Source organism: Oryzias melastigma, linkage group LG10 (genome assembly GCF_002922805.2).
Source record: "Oryzias melastigma strain HK-1 linkage group LG10, ASM292280v2, whole genome shotgun sequence".
In the NCBI taxonomy this organism is placed as follows: domain Eukaryota; kingdom Metazoa; phylum Chordata; class Actinopteri; order Beloniformes; family Adrianichthyidae; genus Oryzias; species Oryzias melastigma.
The window spans coordinates 14,615,769-14,641,048 of NC_050521.1; the positions used below are offsets into that span (position 1 = coordinate 14,615,769).

The 25,280-nt window shown below is 40.4% G+C and overlaps 3 protein-coding genes across 3 annotated transcripts; all 3 read right to left on the minus strand.

Annotated features, from left to right (window-relative positions):
• Positions 1–128: 128 nt before the first annotated feature.
• Positions 129–3,951, minus strand: LOC112153413 (protocadherin gamma-C3; the record flags this gene model as incomplete). Its single annotated transcript, XM_024283622.2, is given in 1 exon segment — positions 129–3,951. A coding segment is annotated over 1 exon segment (818 nt), but the record flags the coding sequence as incomplete, so codon positions are not given.
• A 968-nt stretch (positions 3,952–4,919) lies between these two features.
• LOC118599251 (protocadherin alpha-C2-like) lies at positions 4,920–11,440 on the minus strand. Its single transcript, XM_036213982.1, has 2 exons — positions 8,493–11,440; positions 4,920–4,940 (listed from the first exon to the last, which is right to left on the minus strand). The coding sequence occupies exons 1-2, from the start codon at positions 10,887–10,889 to the stop codon at positions 4,935–4,937; spliced, it is 2,403 nt and encodes an 800-aa protein (XP_036069875.1). The 5' UTR covers positions 10,890–11,440; the 3' UTR covers positions 4,920–4,934.
• A 9,797-nt stretch (positions 11,441–21,237) lies between these two features.
• LOC112153411 (protocadherin alpha-C2) lies at positions 21,238–23,975 on the minus strand (the record flags this gene model as incomplete). The annotated part of the gene is given in 1 exon segment (XM_024283619.2): positions 21,238–23,975. A coding segment is annotated over 1 exon segment (2,442 nt). The 3' UTR covers positions 21,238–21,252.
• Between the last annotated feature and the right edge of the window lie 1,305 nt (positions 23,976–25,280).

A 25,280-nucleotide genomic window follows, 5' to 3' on the forward strand; every position in this document is an offset into this window, starting at 1 on the left:
CATACACCCTGAAATCTTCATAGTTTAACACTTCTTTGACAGTAATCTCACCAGTAACTGGATTCAAATTAAATGTCCCTTGCGTTTTTTCTGATGTGTAAAAACTAAATGAGTATATCACTTCTGAATTGGATCCTTCATCTAAATCAGTTGCATTTAAGTGAATAACAAGACTGCCTATGGGAGAATTCTCCAAAATACTGACCTGGTAGCTCTCTTTTTCAAATACAGGGGCGTTGTCATTTGTGTCCAAAACATGAACAATAATGCTGGCTGTGCCAGAACGAGACGGCAATCCCCCGTCTACGGCAGTCAGGATTAAATGATGACTAGCTTGCTCCTCCCTGTTTAAACCTTTTTTCAAAATCAAGTCTGCAAATTTGGAGCCATCTCTCCCTGTTTGAATCTCTATTGTGAAGAAATCGCTTTCACTTAAATGATACGTTTTTACAGAGTTCGAGCCAACATCTGGATCAACCGCATTGCTCACAGAAAAGCGCTCACCAGGCTGCGTGGCTTCAGAAATGTCTAAATCTACAGTGTCTCTCCGGAAATGCGGCGCGTTGTCATTTATATCAGTTATTTCCAACTCGATGTAAAATATGCGCTTTGGATTTTCGATGATTGCTTCCATTTTCAGAAAACATGACGTCTTTGCCAGACAAAGAGACTCTCTGTCGATCCGCTCCACCACATAAAGCTCTCCTGTCTCCCTGTTCACGTCCAGATATTTCCTGTTTGCGATCAGCTCTAAACGCATTTTCCGCTCCACCAACGTCTTCACATCCAGACCCAGATCCGCGGCGAGATTTGCGACGGCGGATCCTTCTTCCATTTCCTCGGGAATCGAGTAGTGCGTTACACCCGTGGTGCATTTCAAAACCACGACGAACAAAAGACATTTCCACACGTACCTTTCCCAGGGTGCGCAAAAAAGCTTTCCCATTGTTGGGCTAACCTAATTGACGGAATACAGCGTCAATCAGCGGAACCCACAACAAAAACTCGGAACCCGTTTATCCTTGTGCTCGTTTGCCTTCCTCCTCGTCTCGTACCCGTAAAAAATCCTGGTGGTCATGACACGAGTAGATCTAGGGAACAGCGCCTCTGTGCGCAAAAGAGCGACTCTCATGCGTAGCCATAGGCGTACATATTTTACGCATTCAGGAAAATACGTTATTTAAACCGCAGAATCATTTAGAAGTATATTCATTTGTGAAAGCTTTATTTAATCTTTCTTTAGAAAATCTGAACGTATTTTTTTACGTTTTTTGAAGCGTGTTATTTGGCCCTAAATAAAATAATAGCTTAAACGTTCTCTTAGTTTACAGCGATTTGCATTATAGCTCATATGGCTCCAAGTAAAGCCACTGAAAATGTAATATATAAAAACATATAAAACAAAAATAAAGGCTACATATGTTATAGTTATTTGCACGTAACAAAAACCCATGGTTAGTCATGAATCGTTGAAATGTGAAGCGGGATTACAAACAGATTTCTAAGACGTGTCGTCTTCTCAAAAAGAAAAAAAAAGTGCTCTCCTCAAACAGTTCTTCTCTCTTCTACCATAAATGAACCCTCAGAATATATCTACAATTCAGCTCTGTAATCTGTTCCCTTGCTGAATAAAAAAAAAATCAAAAACCCCAACAAATGCAGTTAAACTAGAAGTACATTTTTACTGGCCAACTTAAACATCTGATTGACATGTTCTGTTTACAATTATTCCCCTGTGTTTGTTTGTTTTCTTGATTGTTTGGAGTTGCTTATTACAAAAATATTGTGTTAAAGTAAACATTGTTTTTGGTGCAATACAAAAGCATAAAGCAATACAAATTAATTTAGAAATTATTTGCTGATATGTATTGTGTATTTGTAATTCTTCAAATTATGATTATGCAAAGCAGCAACACGATGTAGTTTGAACAGATAAAAAAATGCCACAAACTTGTTCTTCTTTTATCAGCTTGTGGTCACTCAATTCCATTTACTTCAGCCATAAACTACTTATAGCGAGATTTTTTGTTAAACTTCACAGATCCAAATTCATATTCCACATTTGTGTTCCACATACAGTGGATGCATTTAGTTTATCTTTACAGCTCTAATCCTTGACTGCTCCTCGTCTAAATGCAAAGCTTTGAAGTACATGTCTCAACTTAGAGTTTATGTTCTTCTTCTGCAAGTATTACAAAGAAAATTTAAAGTCATAAATGCATTACCATTCTGAGACAATAGTATTACACAGCAAGTAAAGTACAATATTTTTTAAATTTTACTAAAAGTAATCTGTGAAGCTCTATATTTTGAAACTAACTTGTACAACATTGTTTTAGTTTTATGGTAAGTGCATGGCCTTTAACTGTAAATTCAGAACCACGGAACTGTCCACCTATGAGGGATTAAACTGCCGTCTGTTCAAATTATTTCTTTTACTTTAATATTTTTTTTTTATCATTGTAATGAAATATTTATTTACTGAGTGAAATAATATAGCTGGGAATTATCTTTGAAACACATATTTAAGATCAATAAATTAAAGTGAAGGGAATTTGTGCCACTCCTAGAAACATTGGGCCACATCTTACAAGAGAAATATATTAAAATCCCACAATTCTCTGCTGTCACAACACTGAGGAAAAATTGATTATGATTATACATAAGCAGCATGACAGATTCAACAATCATATTCCAAGAAGTTTTCAACCATTAAAAGAATGATTTCCACCACAGATGTATGGATGAGCTTTACATTTATAGTAGAAATAAAAAAAATAAATGCTGGAAACATTACAAACTCCTGTAATTTATTGTTAATAATTTACTATTTTTACTATTTTGGGCAGCTATAAATATTTTGTGCTGTCTAGGGTAGGGTTGTGTTTTACAGGACGAAACTGCGTGTGCTTTTGTAGCCAATCTGTATTTTAGATCTAATTAAGGTGATCTCAAATCTATCTGATGGATCATTTACTGTAAAAAAAAAAAGGCTAGGTTTAACTCTGGAGATTTTCTTTTGTTTCATTCTGAATCTATCCTGTCCTCTCTTCTTTGACCTGTGATTTATTTATTTATTAATTTTATTTATTTATTTTTATTATGGAATTAGCGTTTTTTTTTTTTTTTTTTTTTTAATTGTGTAGTTTACCATCAAAATTTAAATCTATACTTTCTTTTATAAATAGAATTATTTTCCTTTGTTAACAAACCCATCCACTGAAGTATCACAAATAATTTAGAATGATATTTGGGTCGTGAACCATTGTAGCAATTGTCCAAAAAAACGGCTAATTCAATTTAGTGTTAAAGCTTTGTTTGTTGGCAAACACCAAAGAACATTCCAGTGAGGAATCTGCTTCATATTTTTGAGGAGGATCCTAAACGTATTCCAGAATGGCACAAGCAGATGGGAAATATTGAGAAAACGGCTGTGGAAAGGGAGCAAACGGGTTTCCGGGTGAGAAATAGCTAGCCACAAACTAGAACAACTGGCTTGAACAGGAATTACCGAGCAAAGACGGAAAGGTGCTGTGTCTCCAGGAAAAAGGTTCACATGAAAGCGAAGAAGAAGCTAATAACAACCAGTGCTGATCAGAATATAATACAACATTCTCATTGTTTCTATATATCCTGAAACATGAATCTGGTGTTGTCGTCTGCATTTGGTGGCCGAATATTACTGCAACATGTACCTATTAGCCATCCCCATTCTGTCTATGCCAAAGTTCTGCAGTAAACGCCCAGGCTCATTAAGGCAGAAACACAATAGGCTCAATATTCGAGAAAAAAATATATAGCAAAATATTTGATAGTATTGTCAAATATTTTAAAAAAATGCATGGTTGTTTACAAGTGAACAGCAGGCATGCTGATGAGACCGGCTATAGGATGACATCATGAAATGGGCGGCACTCAAAGATGGTGCCTCAGAGGATCAAGACGTCTTACTTCTGGGTAGAAAAAGTTCACGGGCTGCACGGTGGCGCAAGTGGTTAGCGCTCTTGCCTCACAGCGAGAAGGCCCCGGTTCGACTCCCGGCTGGGACCTTTCTGTGTGGAGTTTGCATGTTCTCCCCGTGCATGCGTGGGTTTTCACCGGGGACTCCGGCTTCCTCCCACCGTCCGAAAACATGCTTCATAGGTTCATTGGTGACTCTAAATTGCCCCTAGGTGTGAATGTGAGAGTGAATGTGTGTGTGATTGAGGCCCTGCGACAGACTGGCGACCTGTCCAGGGTGTACCCCGCCTTCGCCCTTCAGTAGCCGGGATAGGCTCCTGCACCCCGCGACCCCGAAAGGGAAGAAGCGGTCAAGAAGATGGATGGATAGAAAAAGTTCACAAAAATAACTAATTTCATTAAAAAATAGGTACTTACTAGTGTGCTAAAGGTAGTATTTGTACATATATACAGATATACATTATTCTGAAAGACATAAAAAGATCATGGTTTAGAACCTGTAAAGACCAACAAATAGTTATTTTCAAAAATGCACTTTTTGTTCTTATTTAAGCTGGATTCAAATTTATGTTTATTCTATATTTGAAAAGATTTAAATTCCTGCTATTATTTAGAAAGTTCTTTGACACAAAAGACAAAAATAAAAATTCAAATTTTAAAATGGTTTACATTAACAGTAAAAAGGGGTGATTTATTCTATTTTTATTTAAGCTGTTTCTATTTCGATTTTTTAAGGGTCAAAGTCAGAAAAATTCTTTAGGAGAAATGAAAAAATATGAATTATTTTCTTTGTGCTTTGGTGATCAGATTGTAGCAAAAAGTTGTTAGATATATAAGAAAAAATATCCTTTAGTTTTAAAGAAAAAATAAATTATTTCATTTTTCTGTGATAAAAGTATAACATTTAGGGTAAGACTGTTTTAAGAGGAAAATTTTCCGTAAATACTTGTTATATTTCAGTCATGATTTCTTTCTCATACCTGGAGAGTAGAAGCAGCTGAGTCACTAGTGTCTGTGAGTCCTGTCCCTCTTGGAATGCTGGACACGATGTATCTGGAGCCCTTTGGCACAGGCTGTCTAACCACCAGCTTCCCTTTCCTGGTCTCTGCCAGAAACAGACTGTACCAGTAGGCATCGTTGGACACCAGAGTGGAGTCTGCGATGGTGGAGTTCCTCTCACTGATCACACTGTTCCTGCTGGGAGGAGCCGCTTTGCTGGGCTTGGCTTTCTGACACTTCAGCACGATGGTGACCAAGATGGTGATGAGCAGGAGAAAGGACACCGAGCCCAGACCAATCACCAGATACAGGTTGAGGTCTGAGAAGATGTTGTATTCCAGAGGCACCTCAGTCATGTCAGAGTAGGCCTTAACAGCAGTCTCCTCTGTGGACAGCTTGATGGTGACTGTAGCAGAGAGAGCCGGCTCCCCGTTGTCCTTGGCAACAACAACCAGTCTCTGGTGGCGCGGGTCTCTGTAACTGAACATCCTCATGGTCCGGATCTCTCCGTTGTATTGGTCCAGACTGAACAAGGTGGCGTCAGTCACCTGCAGGAACTGGTATGTAATCCGAGAGTTGTGCACAGAGTCCGTGTCCAAAGCGATCACCTTGGCGACCAGGGAGCCTTTATCTGTGGATCTGGGAATCTTCTCCTCCACCACAGAGCCGTGTGCTCGCCACGGAGACACGATGACAGGAGCGTTGTCGTTCTGGTCCACAATGATGATGTGGACGCTCACATTACTGCTGAGAGGAGGAGAGCCAGAGTCTCTGGCCTCGATGTGGAAAAGAAACTCCTTCTCAATCTCATAGTCAAAGGTTTTCAGCGCGTAAAGTTTCCCGTCCTCTGGATTGATGGAGAACAGCATGGACATGGAGGTGTTAGCGATCTCCTTCTCTATGATGACGTAAACCAGATACTGGTTTTCATGGAGGTCAGGGTCAAACGCACTCAGAGACTCCAGCAGGGCCCCGGGGGCATTATTCTCCATCACTCTGATGGTGTAAAAGGACTTTGGGAACTGTGGGACATTGTCGTTGACATCCAGCAGCTCTAAAGTCATGGTTTCATTGTCAGACAAAGGAGGAGAACCTCTGTCTGTCACAGTGAAGGTGATGTCATATTCTGGGACCTTCTCACGGTCTAACGCCTCTGAAACCACTAATTCATAATAGTTATCAGAGGACTCTCTCAGCTTGAAAGGCATATTATCAGGAATGTGAAGATCAACTATTCCATTTTCCCCTGAGTCTTTGTCACTCACACTAACTACAGCGATCACTGTGTCTAACTTGATGTCTTCACTCACTGGACTCTGAAAGGATTTGATGGATAATTCTGGATGATTATCATTCATGTCTTCCACTAGAATCTTTATGGTACACTGTCCTGATAAACTGTTGGCTCCTTTGTCTGTTGCTATCAACTCCATGTCATAGATGTTGAAATCTTCATAGTTCAACATTCCTCTCACCGTAATCTCACCACTAGTTGGATTCAGATGAAACGTTTCCTGTGTTTTCTCTGATGTATATAAACTGTATGAATAAGTTATATCTGAATTGGATCCTTCATCTAAATCTGTCGCATTCAGATGAAGAACTAAACTTCCAATAGGAGAGTTTTCCATGATTTTAACATTATACATGGATTTGTCAAATGTAGGAGTGTTATCATTTGTATCTAAAACACGAACAATAACGCTGGCGGTTCCTGAACGAGCTGGTTTTCCTCCATCTACAGCTGTCAGTGTTAAATGATGGACAGCCTGCTGCTCCCGATCTAACTGTTTTAATAAAATCAGTTCAGAAATTTTTGATCCATCTCTTGCTGTCTGAACCTCGATGTTAAAATATTCACTTTCACTGAGATGATACGATTTTACTGAATTAGATCCAACATCAGGATCTACTGCGTGACTTAATGAGAATCTCTCTCCTTTTGGTGTCGATTCTGAAATATCCAGATACATCACGTCCCTGCGAAATTGCGGGGCGTTGTCATTTGTGTCCAAAATCTCCACGTCTAAATTAAAAATTCTTTCAGGGTTTTCTAAAATAACTTCCAATCGCAGATAACAAGTAGCTTTTGTATAACAAATATTTTCTCTGTCTATTTTCTCTACAATGTACAGCTCTCCAGTCTCTTTGTTCACATCCAGATATTTCTTGTTCGCAACGATATCCAGCCGCATCTTCCTCTCGTTCAGCGTTTTCACGTCCAGCCTCAGATCAGTCGCGAGGTTAGCAACGACTGAACGTTCTTTCATTTCTTCAGGAATAGAATAATGAGTCACTGAGGTTGAAACGAGCTGAACGATTGAAAAGACGAGAAAAACACCGGGAACAACGTACCGTCTGGAAGCCTCCATTGTTGCAGAACAAACAAGGGGTTGCGCGGAAGTGTGGAAAAAAATAAACACTTGAAATATTTCGTCTCTCCACCAAGAATATTATATGTTTGCGGCAATTGCTTGTCCAAGATAGCTTTCTTTCAAATATAATCCAGAAAAACGCTTCCGGGCCTCCGATCGGACTTTCAGAACCGCGGAGCTGTTCTTTCTCCGCTGCGTCTGAACGTCAGAGATTCACCGTCACTGCGTCGGAGTGCTGGCTGTTTACTGACAAAGCAGCGCCACCTCGGAGCTTTGACTCCCTTTCTTTTTTGAACTTTAACTAAAATGATAAACTCAACATGTTTAAAATTAAGATTCATGTTTTGGACTTAGGCTTTTTTATCAAGGAAAAGTACAGTATCATTTTCACATTTAAATAAACTCATTGACATTGTTTTGTGAAGTTTTCATTCTTTCAATAAGTATTTTCTACGGGGAATGTCTATATAGAAACTGCTTAATTGTTCTTGTTATTTTGGTTGTACCTTTTATTCTATTTGTTCAATCATTAGATTATGTCATGAAATAGCTATTGTTTATGTTTTAAACTGAATACGATAAAATGTTCTTTTTTGACTTTTTCGTTTTTTATTAGATTTCTTTGGAGTCCTTCCATTTTAATACAATCTCTCATTATCTCATCTACACAAAGTTTCTTGGGATATTTGGACATTCACTACAGGCTTATATGTTTTGGAACTTGCTCAAAAAAAAAAAAGTCCTTTTTTATGTTTTGCTATTTAGAAATAAATTACTTGGTAAGATCCAAAACCATTTGTAGTTATTACATACTGTATTATACTTGTATGGATTTAAATACTTCTTCATGATAGAGAAAATTGATTTACCCAAAAATACATTTTTTATGGTGTGTAAAAAATATTTTTCTTTTATTTTAAACAAGTGTTATTTTTCATAATAGCCATAAATATTAAAAGTTGCCGATATTACATTTGAAAAAGGTATTCAAATGTATCATTTTAAGTGAGTAATATGTGACTTTTAAGTTTTAACACATTAAATGTGCAATCTCCAATAGAGAAACTGATTAGGTGTGAAAACTATGTTCCCTCCTAGAAGATGGTAAAGCAGTGAGAAAACATATTGAGTTAAATCAATATGATTCAGCATAAATACCTGGAGAGTGGAAGCAGCCGAGTCACTAGTGTCTGTGAGTCCTGTCCCTCTTGGAATGCTGGACACGATGTATCTGGAGCCCTTTGGCACAGGCTGTCTAACCACCAGCTTCCCTTTCCTGGTCTCTGCCAGAAACAGACTGTACCAGTAGGCATCGTTGGACACCAGAGTGGAGTCTGCGATGGTGGAGTTCCTCTCACTGATCACACTGTTCCTGCTGGGAGGAGCCGCTTTGCTGGGCTTGGCTTTCTGACACTTCAGCACGATGGTGACCAAGATGGTGATGAGCAGGAGAAAGGACACCGAGCCCAGACCAATCACCAGATACAGGTTGAGGTCTGAGAAGATGTCGTATTCCAGAGGCACCTCAGTCATGTCAGAGTAGGCCTTAACAGCAGTCTCCTCTGTGGACAGCTTGATGGTGACTGTAGCAGAGAGAGCCGGCTCCCCGTTGTCCTTGGCAACAACAACCAGTCTCTGGTGGCGCGGGTCTCTGTAACTGAACATCCTCATGGTCCGGATCTCTCCGTTGTATTGGTCCAGACTGAACAAGGTGGCGTCAGTCACCTGCAGGAACTGGTATGTAATCCGAGAGTTGTGCACAGAGTCCGTGTCCAAAGCGATCACCTTGGCGACCAGGGAGCCTTTATCTGTGGATCTGGGAATCTTCTCCTCCACCACAGAGCCGTGTGCTCGCCACGGAGACACGATGACAGGAGCGTTGTCGTTCTGGTCCACAATGATGATGTGGACGCTCACATTACTGCTGAGAGGAGGAGAGCCAGAGTCTCTGGCCTCGATGTGGAAAAGAAACTCCTTCTCAATCTCATAGTCAAAGGTTTTCAGCGCGTAAAGTTTCCCGTCCTCTGGATTGATGGAGAACAGCATGGACATGGAGGTGTTAGCGATCTCCTTCTCTATGATGACGTAAACCAGATACTGGTTTTCATGGAGGTCAGGGTCAAACGCACTCAGAGACTCCAGCAGGGCCCCGGGGGCATTATTCTCCATCACTCTGATGGTGTAAAAGGACTTTGGGAACTGTGGGACATTGTCGTTGACATCCAGCAGCTCTAAAGTCATGGTTTCATTGTCAGACAAAGGAGGAGAACCTCTGTCTGTCACAGTGAAGGTGATGTCATATTCTGGGACCTTCTCACGGTCTAACGCCTCTGAAACCACTAATTCATAATAGTTATCAGAGGACTCTCTCAGCTTGAAAGGCATATTATCAGGAATGTGAAGATCAACTATTCCATTTTCCCCTGAGTCTTTGTCACTCACACTAACTACAGCGATCACTGTGTCTAACTTGATGTCTTCACTCACTGGACTCTGAAAGGATTTGATGGATAATTCTGGATGATTATCATTCATGTCTTCCACTAGAATCTTTATGGTACACTGTCCTGATAAACTGTTGGCTCCTTTGTCTGTTGCTATCACCTCCATGTCATAGATGTTGAAATCTTCATAGTTCAACATTCCCCTCACAGTAATCTCACCACTAGTTGGATTCAGATGAAAAGTTTCCTGTGTTTTCTCTGATGTATATAAACTGTATGAATAAGTTATATCTGAATTGGATCCTTCATCTAAATCTGTCGCATTCAGATGAAGAACTAAACTTCCGATAGGAGAGTTTTCCATGATTTTAACATTATATATGGATTTGTCAAATGTAGGCGTGTTATCATTTGTATCTAAAACATGAACAATAACGCTGGCGGTTCCTGAACGAGCTGGTTTTCCTCCGTCTACAGCAGTCAGTGTTAAATGATGGACGGCCTGCTGCTCCCGATCGAGCGTCTTTTTTAAAATTAAATCTGCAAACTTTGATCCATCTCTACCGGTCTGAACCTCAATATTAAAATATTCACTTTCACTGAGATGATATGTTTTTACTGAATTAGATCCAACATCAGGATCTACTGCATTACTCAATGAGAATCTGTCTCCTTTTGGTGTCGATTCTGAAATGTCTAAGTGGATAGCGTCTCTTCGAAACTGAGGGGCGTTGTCGTTCATGTCTAGTATTTCAATTTCAATGTTAAAAATTCTCAATGGATTTTCCAGAGTTACCTCCAATCGCAGATAACAAGATGCTGAAGACTTTGAGGGGCAAATATTTTCTCTGTCTATTTTCTCTACAATGTACAGCTCTCCGGTCTCTTTGTTCACATCCAGATATTTCTTGTTCGCAACGATATCCAGCCGCATCTTCCTCTCGTTCAGCGTTTTCACGTCCAGCCTCAGATCAGATGCGAGGTTAGCAACGACTGAACCTTCTTTCATTTCTTCAGGTATAGAATAAGGAGTCACTGAAGTTGAAACGATCTGAACGATTGGAAGGACGAGAAAAACACCGGGAACAACGTACCGTCTGAAAGCCTCCATTGTTTCGGAAAAAAACCCAGGGGTTACGCGGAAGGAAGCGTAATAGGAAAACACCTGAAATATTCCGTTTCTCCCCCACCAAGATTATATGTTTGCGGCAATTGCGGGTCCAAGATAGATTTTTCAACATGTAATCCAGAAAAAATGGCTAAAAACGTGTCCAGGGCTCCGATCGGAGTTTCAGCATCGCAGAGCTGTCCTTTCTCCGCTGTGTCTGAACGTCAGAGATTCACCGTCACTGCGTCGGAGTGCTGGCTGTTTACTGACGAAGCAGCGCCACCTCGGAGCTCTGTTCGGGCTGTAATGTTTTGATACTTTTTTCTTCTTAAAGGATAATTTGATTGTTCTCCATCTGCATAAAATTGTCATTTTTTTGTTTTGTTTGTTTGCTTTTTTTTTCTTTGATTAAAATATGTTGTTCTATTCTTAGTGTTTCGCTAAGAAATTTTCCTCATCTATTTTTTTAAGAGGGATATCTGTTAAGCATCCATGCAACTGTGTTTTTAAATATTAAAAAATCGTTTTGTATTTTTTATTTGCACTTGTTATTGCCAAAAAATGTATTGGTTGATTCATTGATTGATCGAGTGATTAATTGCCTGATTGATTGATAAATTGACCTTAAAGTATTTGTTTTTGCTTTTTTATTTTAAAATGCATATTTTCTGCACTTAGTCCTAATATTAAATAGGGCTACATAGGTTTTGCAGAAATGTAATAATCACAATTGAACCTGGTAATAGATGTTAACTAGGATCTAGAGCCATTGCAAATGAGTGTGTGTGTGTGGGGGGGGGAAGGGGGGGGGGCTTTAAATCTCATAAAGATGGAGTTATCAAATTTTTGAACAAAAGATACTTAGGTTTGGTTTACAAATTAATTAATTTACATTTATTCTATTTATTAATTCATTTATTTACAAGTTTGTTTGGGTTTTAAAAATCAGATTTCACTTTCAAACATTAAAAAATATAGAACATTTTAAATAGTTTGTATTAATCCATAAATATTTAATATCAAAGTCAACATAACCAAAAGAAGTACATCAATGACCAACGTTTTAACCCTTGTGCTGTCCTAAACATGTCTACATTAAAAGAGGGTCACCTTAACCCAGGAGTCTGCTGCTCCAGGGCCACATATGGCTCTTTTATCTCTTCATGGCTCCTTGGCCAAACCTAAAATAGGTCAGGGAGACTGCTGACCCAGCCATGTTGACCGTCAGAGTCAGCAGCTCCCTGCTAATTGCTGCCTAACCAAAACTACCTAAAGAAAACAAATAAACAAAGTCCACAAACAAAGACTATCAAGGTCCAGCCTCAAACTAAAACAACAAAACCCTACAGTGTAAGATTACTGAGGACAAAGAGGGGGAAAAGAATACACAAACAAATAAAAGAAAAATGAAATGGCAATTTTTAAAGAATTACTTGATCTGCATTCATTTAATTTAGAAAAGTTAACTTTATAAATTTATAGATGAGGTGCAAATAGATGATAAACTACACAGGTTTTTACATCCCAGATGACTCGAAGACGTCTTGTTTGCTCAATCCCACCTTCAGAATGCATAGAATTGATATGCAAAGCAAAACTTTGCTAAGAAACTTGACCTTTAATGAGTTAAAACCACGTAATGACTTATGCCACACCACAATGGTTAGTGGCCTAGAGCTGCACTGACATAATCCTGTTTGGCACAGAGCATTTTTTTGTTTTGGAAAGAAGTTATTTAAGCTTCAGTCAAACGTTAAAAAAAGTAAGTAAATTTAAAAAAAAAGTTTTTTAGAGATGTTTGGCTGTTTTTGAATTTTTGGTTTTGCTTGTGCCAAAAAAATGACACAATTCATATTTATTAATATTTTTTTTTAAAGTAATGAATGCAAATTTCTTAAAGACTAAACTAAGACTGTTGCTCCTTCGAGGTTTTGATCAGTAGAAAACGAGCCAAAATGGCTCTTTTACTGTTAAAGGTTGCCGACCCCTGCCTTAACCCCACGAGACAGCGCTGATGTTTTTTTTTTTTTTAATAATAAAATGGATATAATCCTGTCCAGCTCCGTTATTAAAGGGATCACACATAAACATAAGGGTAGGGTCGTCGGGACCCCACAAGATGCACAAGGGTTAAAAACAACTCATGATGATGCAAAAATGGGTTAAAGTTAATATTACAGTAAAAGCTCTTTTTTTTACTTGTTGAAAACATAATGAAATAATATGGTCCTTGCCATCAGTACCTGATGCTGCGGGCCATTAAAAAACGTCTTTAGATCTACCTTTTTCTGACTATTTTATGTATGCATTTTGCAAATTCTATTAAAGAATAAAATGTGTGAACTTCTAAAATTCCCATTTGTATATTACTTTAAAAAAATCATTAAAGGTAAATTGTATTAAATAAAACATGATTCAGCATAAATACCTGCAGAGTAGAAGCAGCTGAGTCACTAGTGTCTGTGAGTCCTGTCCCTCTTGGAATGCTGGACACGATGTATCTGGAGCCCTTTGGCACAGGCTGTCTAACCACCAGCTTCCCTTTCCTGGTCTCTGCCAGAAACAGACTGTACCAGTAGGCATCGTTGGACACCAGAGTGGAGTCTGCGATGGTGGAGTTCCTCTCACTGATCACACTGTTCCTGCTGGGAGGAGCCGCTTTGCTGGGCTTGGCTTTCTGACACTTCAGCACGATGGTGACCAAGATGGTGATGAGCAGGAGAAAGGACACCGAGCCCAGACCAATCACCAGATACAGGTTGAGGTCTGAGAAGATGTCGTATTCCAGAGGCACCTCAGTCATGTCAGAGTAGGCCTTAACAGCAGTCTCCTCTGTGGACAGCTTGATGGTGACTGTAGCAGAGAGAGCCGGCTCCCCGTTGTCCTTGGCAACAACAACCAGTCTCTGGTGGCGCGGGTCTCTGTAACTGAACATCCTCATGGTCCGGATCTCTCCGTTGTATTGGTCCAGACTGAACAAGGTGGCGTCAGTCACCTGCAGGAACTGGTATGTAATCCGAGAGTTGTGCACAGAGTCCGTGTCCAAAGCGATCACCTTGGCAACCAGGGAGCCTTTATCTGTGGATCTGGGAATCTTCTCCTCCACCACAGAGCCGTGTGCTCGCCACGGAGACACGATGACAGGAGCGTTGTCGTTCTGGTCCACAATGATGATGTGGACGCTCACATTACTGCTGAGAGGAGGAGAGCCAGAGTCTCTGGCCTCGATGTGGAAAAGGAACTCCTTCTCAATCTCATAGTCAAAGGTTTTCAGCGCGTAAAGTTTCCCGTCCTCTGGATTGATGGAGAACAGCATGGACATGGAGGTGTTAGCGATCTCCTTCTCTATGATGACGTAAACCAGATACTGGTTTTCATGGAGGTCAGGGTCAAACGCACTCAGAGACTCCAGCAGGGCCCCGGGGGCATTATTCTCCATCACTCTGATGGTGTAAAAGGACTTTGGGAACTGTGGGACATTGTCGTTGACATCCAGCAGCTCTAAGGTCATGGTTTCATTGTCAGACAAAGGAGGAGAACCTCTGTCTGTCACAGTGAAGGTGATGTCATATTCTGGGACCTTCTCACGGTCTAACGCCTCTGAAACCACTAATTCATAATAGTTATCAGAGGACTCTCTCAGCTTGAAAGGCATATTATCAGGAATGTGAAGATCAACTATTCCATTTTCCCCTGAGTCTTTGTCACTCACACTAACTACAGCGATCACTGTGTCTAACTTGATGTCTTCACTCACTGGACTCTGAAAGGATTTGATGGATAATTCTGGATGATTATCATTCATGTCTTCCACTAGAATCTTTATGGTACACTGTCCTGATAAACTGTTGGCTCCTTTGTCTGTTGCTATCACCTCCATGTCATAGATGTTGAAATCTTCATAGTTCAACATTCCCCTCACAGTAATCTCACCACTAGTTGGATTCAGATGAAAAGTTTCCTGTGTTTTCTCTGATGTATATAAACTGTATGAATAAGTTATATCTGAATTGGATCCTTCATCTAAATCTGTCGCATTCAGATGAAGAACTAAACTTCCAATAGGAGAGTTTTCCATGATTTTAACATTATACATGGATTTGTCAAATGTAGGCGTGTTATCATTTGTATCTAAAACACGAACAATAACGCTGGCGGTTCCTGAACGAGCTGGTTTTCCTCCGTCTACAGCTGTCAGTGTTAAATGATGGACGGCCTGCTGCTCCCGATCTAACTGTTTTAATAAAATCAGTTCAGAAATCTTTGATCCATCTCTTGCTGTCTGAACCTCGATGTTAAAATATTCACTTTCACTTAAATAATATGTTTTCACAGAATTTAATCCAACGTCAGGATCAACCGCGTTACTGAGCGAGAATCTCTCTCCTTTTGGCGTTGCCTCCGACACGTCCAGATAGATTGTTTCTCTGCGAAACTGTGGGGCGTTGTCGTTCATGTCCAAAATCTCCACGTCGATATTAAAAATTCTTACTGGATTTTCCAAAGTGACCTCCAATCGGAGATAACAAGAGGACGTTAACTTTGAATTACAAACAATTTCTCGGTCAATTTTCTCCACGATGTACAGTTCCCCAGTCTCTTTGTTCACATCCAGATATTTCTTGTTCGCAATCACGTCCAAACGCATCTTCCTCTCATTCAGCGTTTTCACATCCAGCCTCAAATCTGTTGCAAGATTGGCAACAACCGATCTTTCTTTCATTTCCTCCGGAATGGAATAATGAGTCACTGAGCCTAATATTTGCGCCGTAAAAGACGAAAAAATGACTGTGAAAAGCGGGACGTACCTTCGCCAGGCATCCATTGCAGTGACGGGTCTCTTTGTTTAATGTTAGGAATAAAAATAGTGTAACACGGACATGTATTCCATTTGTTTGTTTTTTCCTTTTCCCCAAAATGTATTTAAAGAATTGTCCACCGATTTTTAAAGAATATGAGAGAGTCCCTTTTTTTCTCCTTTGTATTTTTCCGCCGCAGCGATTTTCAGCACCACGGAGCTGTTTAGTTCACTGTGAGCTCTGATGACAACGGTGCGCCGTCATGGCGCTGCCTGTCCTGCGTTGTATTTTTAAAACAGCGCCACCCATAAAAAAAAATAATAAAAATAAAACATTTTCACAGAAGTATTTTTACTTTTTATTAATTCTTTTCTCTTTTTTTTAGCAAAGTTTGCAGTTTTGTCTAAAGAAAAAAAAATCTATATCAGTTTAAATGCTATAATTTCGTTCTATTATTAATATTAGTAATATTAGTATTATTGTCCCCCGAGCCATCAAGCTGTGCAACTCTGCATTCGGCAGGAGGGGGAGAGGGAGGGTCAAGAGGGGAGGGGCGTAGCTGCCTAATACATCACACGAGCAATAACCGGAACACGTGCAATACTCTCACCCGTGCAATATGTCCCATCATTCACGGTAGCGTGCAATGTTGATTTTCTCCATTATTTATTATTTTTTTCTATTTTCATATTTAGCTATATTCAGTCTATTTTACTTCATATTCAGTCTATTTTACTTTAATTTGTTATTTTACTCCATTTGTGTGCCGTACGGATGCTGGTACCTGGATTTTCCTGAGGACTTCCAAAGGGATTAATAAAGTATTTTCTATTCTATTCTATTATTATTATTATTATTATTATTATTATTATTATTATTATTATTTCAAGAAATTTGTAAGAATGTTTTTAAGGCTTACCTGCAGAGTGGAAGCAGCTGAGTCACTAGTGTCTGTGAGTCCTGTCCCTCTTGGAATGCTGGACACGATGTATCTGGAGCCCTTTGGCACAGGCTGTCTAACCACCAGCTTCCCTTTCCTGGTCTCTGCCAGAAACAGACTGTACCAGTAGGCATCGTTGGACACCAGAGTGGAGTCTGCGATGGTGGAGTTCCTCTCACTGATCACACTGTTCCTGCTGGGAGGAGCCGCTTTGCTGGGCTTGGCTTTCTGACACTTCAGCACGATGGTGACCAAGATGGTGATGAGCAGGAGAAAGGACACCGAGCCCAGACCAATCACCAGATACAGGTTGAGGTCTGAGAAGATGTCGTATTCCAGAGGCACCTCAGTCATGTCAGAGTAGGCCTTAACAGCAGTCTCCTCTGTGGACAGCTTGATGGTGACTGTAGCAGAGAGAGCCGGCTCCCCGTTGTCCTTGGCAACAACAACCAGTCTCTGGTGGCGCGGGTCTCTGTAACTGAACATCCTCATGGTCCGGATCTCTCCGTTGTATTGGTCCAGACTGAACAAGGTGGCGTCAGTCACCTGCAGGAACTGGTATGTAATCCGAGAGTTGTGCACAGAGTCCGTGTCCAAAGCGATCACCTTGGCGACCAGGGAGCCTTTATCTGTGGATCTGGGAATCTTCTCCTCCACCACAGAGCCGTGTGCTCGCCACGGAGACACGATGACAGGAGCGTTGTCGTTCTGGTCCACGATGATGATGTGGACGCTCACATTACTGCTGAGAGGAGGAGAGCCAGAGTCTCTGGCCTCGATGTGGAAAAGAAACTCCTTCTCAATCTCATAGTCAAAGGTTTTCAGCGCGTAAAGTTTCCCGTCCTCTGGATTGATGGAGAACAGCATGGACATGGAGGTGTTAGCGATCTCCTTCTCTATGATGACGTAAACCAGATACTGGTTTTCATGGAGGTCAGGGTCAAACGCACTCAGAGACTCCAGCAGGGCCCCGGGGGCATTATTCTCCATCACTCTGATGGTGTAAAAGGACTTTGGGAACTGTGGGACATTGTCGTTGACATCCAGCAGCTCTAAAGTCATGGTTTCATTGTCAGACAAAGGAGGAGAACCTCTGTCTGTCACAGTGAAGGTGATGTCATATTCTGGGACCTTCTCACGGTCTAACGCCTCTGAAACCACTAATTCATAATAGTTATCAGAGGACTCTCTCAGCTTGAAAGGCATATTATCAGGAATGTGAAGATCAACTATTCCATTTTCCCCTGAGTCTTTGTCACTCACACTAACTACAGCGATCACTGTGTCTAACTTGATGTCTTCACTCACTGGACTCTGAAAGGATTTGATGGATAATTCTGGATGATTATCATTCATGTCTTCCACTAGAATCTTTATGGTACACTGTCCTGATAAACTGTTGGCTCCTTTGTCTGTTGCTATCACCTCCATGTCATAGATGTTGAAATCTTCATAGTTCAACATTCCCCTCACAGTAATCTCACCACTAGTTGGATTCAGATGAAAAGTTTCCTGTGTTTTCTCTGATGTATATAAACTGTATGAATAAGTTATATCTGAATTGGATCCTTCATCTAAATCTGTCGCATTCAGATGAAGAACTAAACTTCCAATAGGAGAGTTTTCCATGATTTTAACATTATACATGGATTTGTCAAATGTAGGCGTGTTATCATTTGTATCTAAAACACGAACAATGACGCTGGCGGTTCCTGAACGAGCTGGTTTTCCTCCGTCTACAGCTGTCAGTGTTAAATGATGGACGGCCTGCTGCTCCCGATCTAACTGTTTTAATAAAATCAGTTCAGAAATCTTTGACCCATCTCTTGCTGTCTGAACCTCGATGTTAAAATATTCACTTTCACTTAAATAATATGTTTTCACCGAGTTTAATCCAATATCAGGATCTACTGCGTGACTTAATGAGAATCTCTCTCCTTTCGGCGTCGACTCTGAAATATCCAGATACATCACGTCTCTTCGGAATTGTGGGGCGTTGTCATTTGTGTCCAAAATCTCCACGTCTAAATTAAATATCCTCTCAGGGTTTTCTAAGATTATCTCCAATCGCAGATAACAAGATGCTGATGACTTTGTATAACAAACCAATTCTCTGTCTATTTTCTCTACAATGTACAGCTCTCCAGTCTCTTTGTTCACATCCAGATATTTCTTGTTCGCAACGATATCCAGCCGCATCTTCCTCTCGTTCAGCGTTTTCACGTCCAGCCTCAGATCAGATGCGATGTTAGCAACGACTGAACCTTCTTTCATTTCTTCAGGTATAGAATAATGAGTCACTGAGGTTGAAACGAGCTGAACGATTGAAAAGACGAGAAAAACACCGGGAACAACGTACCGTCTGAAAGCCTCCATTGTTGCAACAGAACGCAGAGATCACGCTCGTGTATATAGAGAAATATCTGAAATGTTCCTTCTCTCCTCCGACAAGATTATCTGTACGTTGCCACCGTTTGCCCAAAACAAGAATGTGATGAATAATCCAGAAAAAAATGGCAAAAAACGCTTGCGGGCCTCTGATCGGAGTTTCAGCACCGCGGAGCTGTCCTTTCTCCGCTGCGTCTGAACGTCAGAGATTTACCGTCACAGCGTCGGAGTGCTGGCTGTTTACTGACAAAGCAGCGCCACCTCGGAGATTCGTTCGGGCTCTAATGCTTTGACACGTTTTTCTTTTTTAAAAATAACTTTATTTTCTATTTCCATAGAATTGTCTATCTTTTTTTGTGAAAATACGTAGTTCCAATCTTAGCGTTTTCTTCAAGAAAACCTTCACATCTTATTTATTTATTTTTTCAGAGGGAAATCTAGTAAGGATCCATCCATCCATCCATCCATCTTCTTGACCGCTTCGTCCCTTTCGGGGTCGCGGGGGTGCCGGAGCCTAACCCGGCTACTGATGGGCGAAGGCAGGGTTCACCCTGGACAGGTCGCCAGTCTGTCGCAGGGCCACAATCACACACCATCCACTCACACATTCACACCTAGGGGCAATTTAGTGTCACCAATTAACCTACGATGCATGTTTTTGGACAGTGGGAGGAAGCCGGAGTCCCCGGTGAAAACCCACGCATGCACGGGGAGAACATGCAAACTCCACACAGAAAGGTCCCAGCCGGGATTTGAACCGGGGCCTTCTAGTTCTAGCTGTGAGGCGAGAGCGCTAACCACTGCGCCACCGTGCAACCCTAGTAAGGATCCATTTAACTATATATATCTTTATAATGATTTACTCTTGGACTTTTTTCTTTCATTTATTTTTTTAGGTAAAGAGAATGTGGATGGATTGATTGGCTGATTAAATGAATAATTGATTTCATAGTAATTTTTTTATAGTATTATTTTAAAATGCATCCTTTTTCAACCTATTCCTGATATTAGATACATAAGTTACTGCAGAAATTGAATAATTCCAATCTAACATGATAATGGAATAGAACAAGGATGTTAGTTATTTAGTTAGGTATGTATGTATTTTAATATTATTATTATTATTATTATTATTATTATTATTATTATTTTTGGTGTGATGAAGAGGCAGTTGGATCCATGTGTAAACATAGATTTTAATGGTGAGGAAAAACAGTTATGGAAAAAGGCAGAGTCAAAATCAGGCTATGGTCAAAAACTAAGATTAAGGTAGGATAATGAGAAAAACAGGCAAGGGTGAAACACCAGGAAGATTAAACAAGAGAAAATGCTCCGACTGCCTGCAGGACAAAGACAAGACTTCACACTAAAGAAGTGGCTGAGGTGGCTTTAAATGCTAGATGGTACTGATGAAGATGGAAACCAGCTGTGCAGACAGGAAGCTGTGGTAGCGACTGATGGGAGTTGTAGTAAGGTGACAGTAGGGTTAAAACGCTGGCGGGGGCTGCCTCTGGTGGTCGGGGATGGTAACTGAAGGTGGAACCATGACAGTTTGTTTGTTTGTTTGTTTGTTTGTTTGGATGGTTGGTTGGTTATTTTAATTGAATTGTATTTATTTTATTTATCTATTTGTTTGTGTTCTTTCTTTTCGTATTTGCTTATTGAATAGAAGGAAAGGGAATGTGATTGGGTTTCTTTCAATCAGTTTGCATTTTAAAACATAAATAAACGTTTTTAGGAGATTTTCAATTCGAGACATTTGACCATAAAAAAATAATAGCAAGGACAACATGACCAAAAGAAGAACATGAATGATCATTTTTTTACCCTTGTGCTATCTTAGACATGTATACATTAAAAGTAGGGTCATCTTGATCCCACAAGACAGTGCGTTGCACTTTTCTTAAATGACTATTTATCTTCACTGATGTCTGTGGTAGACATAAATCCCTGTCCAGCTTGGTCGTGGAAGTGATCACACATCACTTTAAGGGTGGGGTCATCTGGACCCCATTAGATAGCAGGAGAGGTTAAAAACAACTAATCCTGATACAAAAATAAGCTACAGTTAATAGCGCAAATAAAGCTCTTTTTAAGTATTAATTGAAAACACAATGAAAAACTGTTCTTTGGTGTAAGTTTTTCTTCTGATTTTTTCGGGGAATTGGTGCAAATTCTATTAAGGAATAAAATGTGTGAACATCTAGAAAACCCATTCAAATGTTATAAAAAAAAAGCATTAAAAGAAAATTGTATTAAATAAAACATGATTCAGCATAAATACCTGCAGAGTGGAAGCAGCTGAGTCACTAGTGTCTGTGAGTCCTGTCCCTCTTGGAATGCTGGACACGATGTATCTGGAGCCCTTTGGCACAGGCTGTCTAACCACCAGCTTCCCTTTCCTGGTCTCTGCCAGAAACAGACTGTACCAGTAGGCATCGTTGGACACCAGAGTGGAGTCTGCGATGGTGGAGTTCCTCTCACTGATCACACTGTTCCTGCTGGGAGGAGCCGCTTTGCTGGGCTTGGCTTTCTGACACTTCAGCACGATGGTGACCAAGATGGTGATGAGCAGGAGAAAGGACACCGAGCCCAGACCAATCACCAGATACAGGTTGAGGTCTGAAAAGATGTCGTACTCCAGAGGCACCTCTGTCATGTCAGAGTAGGCCTTAACAGCAGTCTCCTCTGTGGACAGCTTGATGGTGACTGTAGCAGAGAGAGCCGGCTCCCCGTTGTCCTTGGCAACAACAACCAGTCTCTGGTGGCGCGGGTCTCTGTAACTGAACATCCTCATGGTCCGGATCTCTCCGTTGTATTGGTCCAGACTGAACAAGGTGGCGTCAGTCACCTGCAGGAACTGGTATGTAATCCGAGAGTTGTGCACAGAGTCCGTGTCCAAAGCGATCACCTTGGCAACCAGGGAGCCTTTATCTGTGGATCTGGGAATCTTCTCCTCCACCACAGAGCCGTGTGCTCGCCACGGAGACACGATGACAGGAGCGTTGTCGTTCTGGTCCACAATGATGATGTGGACGCTCACATTACTGCTGAGAGGAGGAGAGCCAGAGTCTCTGGCCTCGATGTGGAAAAGAAACTCCTTCTCAATCTCATAGTCAAAGGTTTTCAGCGCGTAAAGTTTCCCGTCCTCTGGATTGATGGAGAACAGCATGGACATGGAGGTGTTAGCGATCTCCTTCTCTATGATGACGTAAACCAGATACTGGTTTTCATGGAGGTCAGGGTCAAACGCACTCAGAGACTCCAGCAGGGCCCCGGGGGCATTATTCTCCATCACTCTGATGGTGTAAAAGGACTTTGGGAACTGTGGGACATTGTCGTTGACATCCAGCAGCTCTAAGGTCATGGTTTCATTGTCAGACAAAGGAGGAGAACCTCTGTCTGTCACAGTGAAGGTGATGTCATATTCTGGGACCTTCTCACGGTCTAACGCCTCTGAAACCACTAATTCATAATAGTTATCAGAGGACTCTCTCAGCTTGAAAGGCATATTATCAGGAATGTGAAGATCAACTATTCCATTTTCCCCTGAGTCTTTGTCACTCACACTAACTACAGCGATCACTGTGTCTAACTTGATGTCTTCACTCACTGGACTCTGAAAGGATTTGATGGATAATTCTGGATGATTATCATTCATGTCTTCCACTAGAATCTTTATGGTACACTGTCCTGATAAACTGTTGGCTCCTTTGTCTGTTGCTATCACCTCCATGTCATAGATGTTGAAATCTTCATAGTTCAACATTCCCCTCACAGTAATCTCACCACTAGTTGGATTCAGATGAAAAGTTTCCTGTGTTTTCTCTGATGTATATAAACTGTATGAATAAGTTATATCTGAATTGGATCCTTCATCTAAATCTGTCGCATTCAGATGAAGAACTAAACTTCCAATAGGAGAGTTTTCCATGATTTTAACATTATACATGGATTTGTCAAATGTAGGCGTGTTATCATTTGTATCTAAAACACGAACAATGACGCTGGCGGTTCCTGAACGAGCTGGTTTTCCTCCGTCTACAGCTGTCAGTGTTAAATGATGGACGGCCTGCTGCTCCCGATCTAACTGTTTTAATAAAATCAGTTCAGAAATCTTTGACCCATCTCTTGCTGTCTGAACCTCGATGTTAAAATATTCACTTTCACTTAAATAATATGTTTTCACCGAGTTTAATCCAATATCAGGATCTACTGCGTGACTTAATGAGAATCTCTCTCCTTTCGGCGTCGACTCTGAAATATCCAGATACATCACGTCTCTTCGGAATTGTGGGGCGTTGTCATTTGTGTCCAAAATCTCCACGTCTAAATTAAATATCCTCTCAGGGTTTTCTAAGATGATCTCCAATCGCAGATAACAAGATGCTGAAGACTTTGTGGTACAAATATTTTCTCTGTCTATTTTCTCTACAATGTACAGCTCTCCAGTCTCTTTGTTCACATCCAGATATTTCTTGTTCGCAACGATATCCAGCCGCATCTTCCTCTCGTTCAGCGTTTTCACGTCCAGCCTCAGATCAGATGCGAGGTTAGCAACGACTGAACCTTCTTTCATTTCTTCAGGTATAGAATAATGAGTCACTGAGGTTGAAACGAGCTGAACGATTGAAAAGACGAGAAAAACACCGAGAACAACGTACCGTCTGAAAGCTTCCATTGTTGCAACAGAACGCAGAGATCACGCTCGTGTATATAGAGAAATATCTGAAATGTTCCTTCTCTCCTCCGACAAGATTATCTGTACGTCCCCACTGTTTTTCCAAGACAATTATGTCATAAGTAATCCAGAAAGAAAATGGTTAAAAACGCTTCCGGGCCTCCGATCGGAGTTTCAGCACCGCGGAGCTGTCCTTTCTCCGCTGAGTCTGAACGTCGGGGATTCACCGTCACAGCGTCGGAGTGCTGGCTGTTTACTGACAAAGCAGCGCCACCTCGGAGCTTTGTTCAAGATCTCATGTCACAGAAACAGGTTTTTTCTTGAAAGATAGTTCGATTGATTTTCTGTTTGCATAAAATCGTCGTTTTTTTATGTTTTTTTTTAAATTAGTTTGCTTTATTGTCTTTGGCTAAAATAAGCATTTCCGATCTTAATGTTGTCTTCAGGAATTTAAACCCATCTTATTTATTTATCTCTCTAAAGTAAAGTTTTTTTTTTTTTTAATGTAAACTTCCATGTGCTTTTTTAGATTCATTTTACTCTTTTTGCTATTTTTCCCACGTGTTGTAGCCAAAAATGTAATAATTGATTGATCGATTCATTCATTCTTTCATCGATTATTGTAATTGTGTTTTTTTTCATTTAATATTTGTTTTTTCGACTTTTTCCTAATTTTAGATACAAACATGTTGCACGAATGGAATAATCACATTTTAACCTGACAATGGAATAAAACTAGGTTCTGGAATCTTTCAAAATTGGGATATGGTAGAGGGTCGTTTTTATGTTGGATTATTAAAGATGTGGTTATTCAGTTCTGGAAATGACAGAGAATTGCTTAACTTTTGTTTCATTAATTTATCGATGAATGGTTTGTTTGTGTTTGTTATTTAGTTGGGAAAAGGTACGTCATTGTTTTTTTTTAATCCTGTTGCACTTTTCAACCATGCAAAAGTGATTAGGGCATTTTCAATATTGGACATTTATCTCTAAAATATGAGAACAAAGGGAACATGAGCAAAATAAGAACATAAATGATAAGAGTTTTAAAAATGAATTCAGTTTAAAAGTTGCAGATAATAGAACATCTAAACCTATTTATTTTTACTTTTAGAAATCAAGATAAAAATGATCTTGAAGTATTGAAGTATAGGATTTTCAGCCCAGTCTCAGTAAAATGCGTACATATGCCACGATTTGGGAAATACCGTGTATAATATACGCCAAAACCGGTTTTTGCGTGCATTTAATACTCGCGGTCCTAAACATGTTAAAATGTATTTTCCACGATCGACACGTCCCCTGGTGGAGCCGTGAGCATCACAGACAGCCCCACGAACGATCAATTTGCTCTTCTAACCCTAACCATAACCGTAATCCTAACCTTAACCGGGAACTACGTCATTTAGAAAGGAGCCGGAGGATTACTGACCACTAGATCAAAACGAAACCTAAAAAATCGTGCATATTATACGCCGGCGCAACCTATTCTCTACCATTGCGTATCATATGCACGCAGAAAGCGTGTTTGGCGTGTATTATACACGGTATTTCAGAGTGCAAAGTCGTGGAATATGTACGCATTT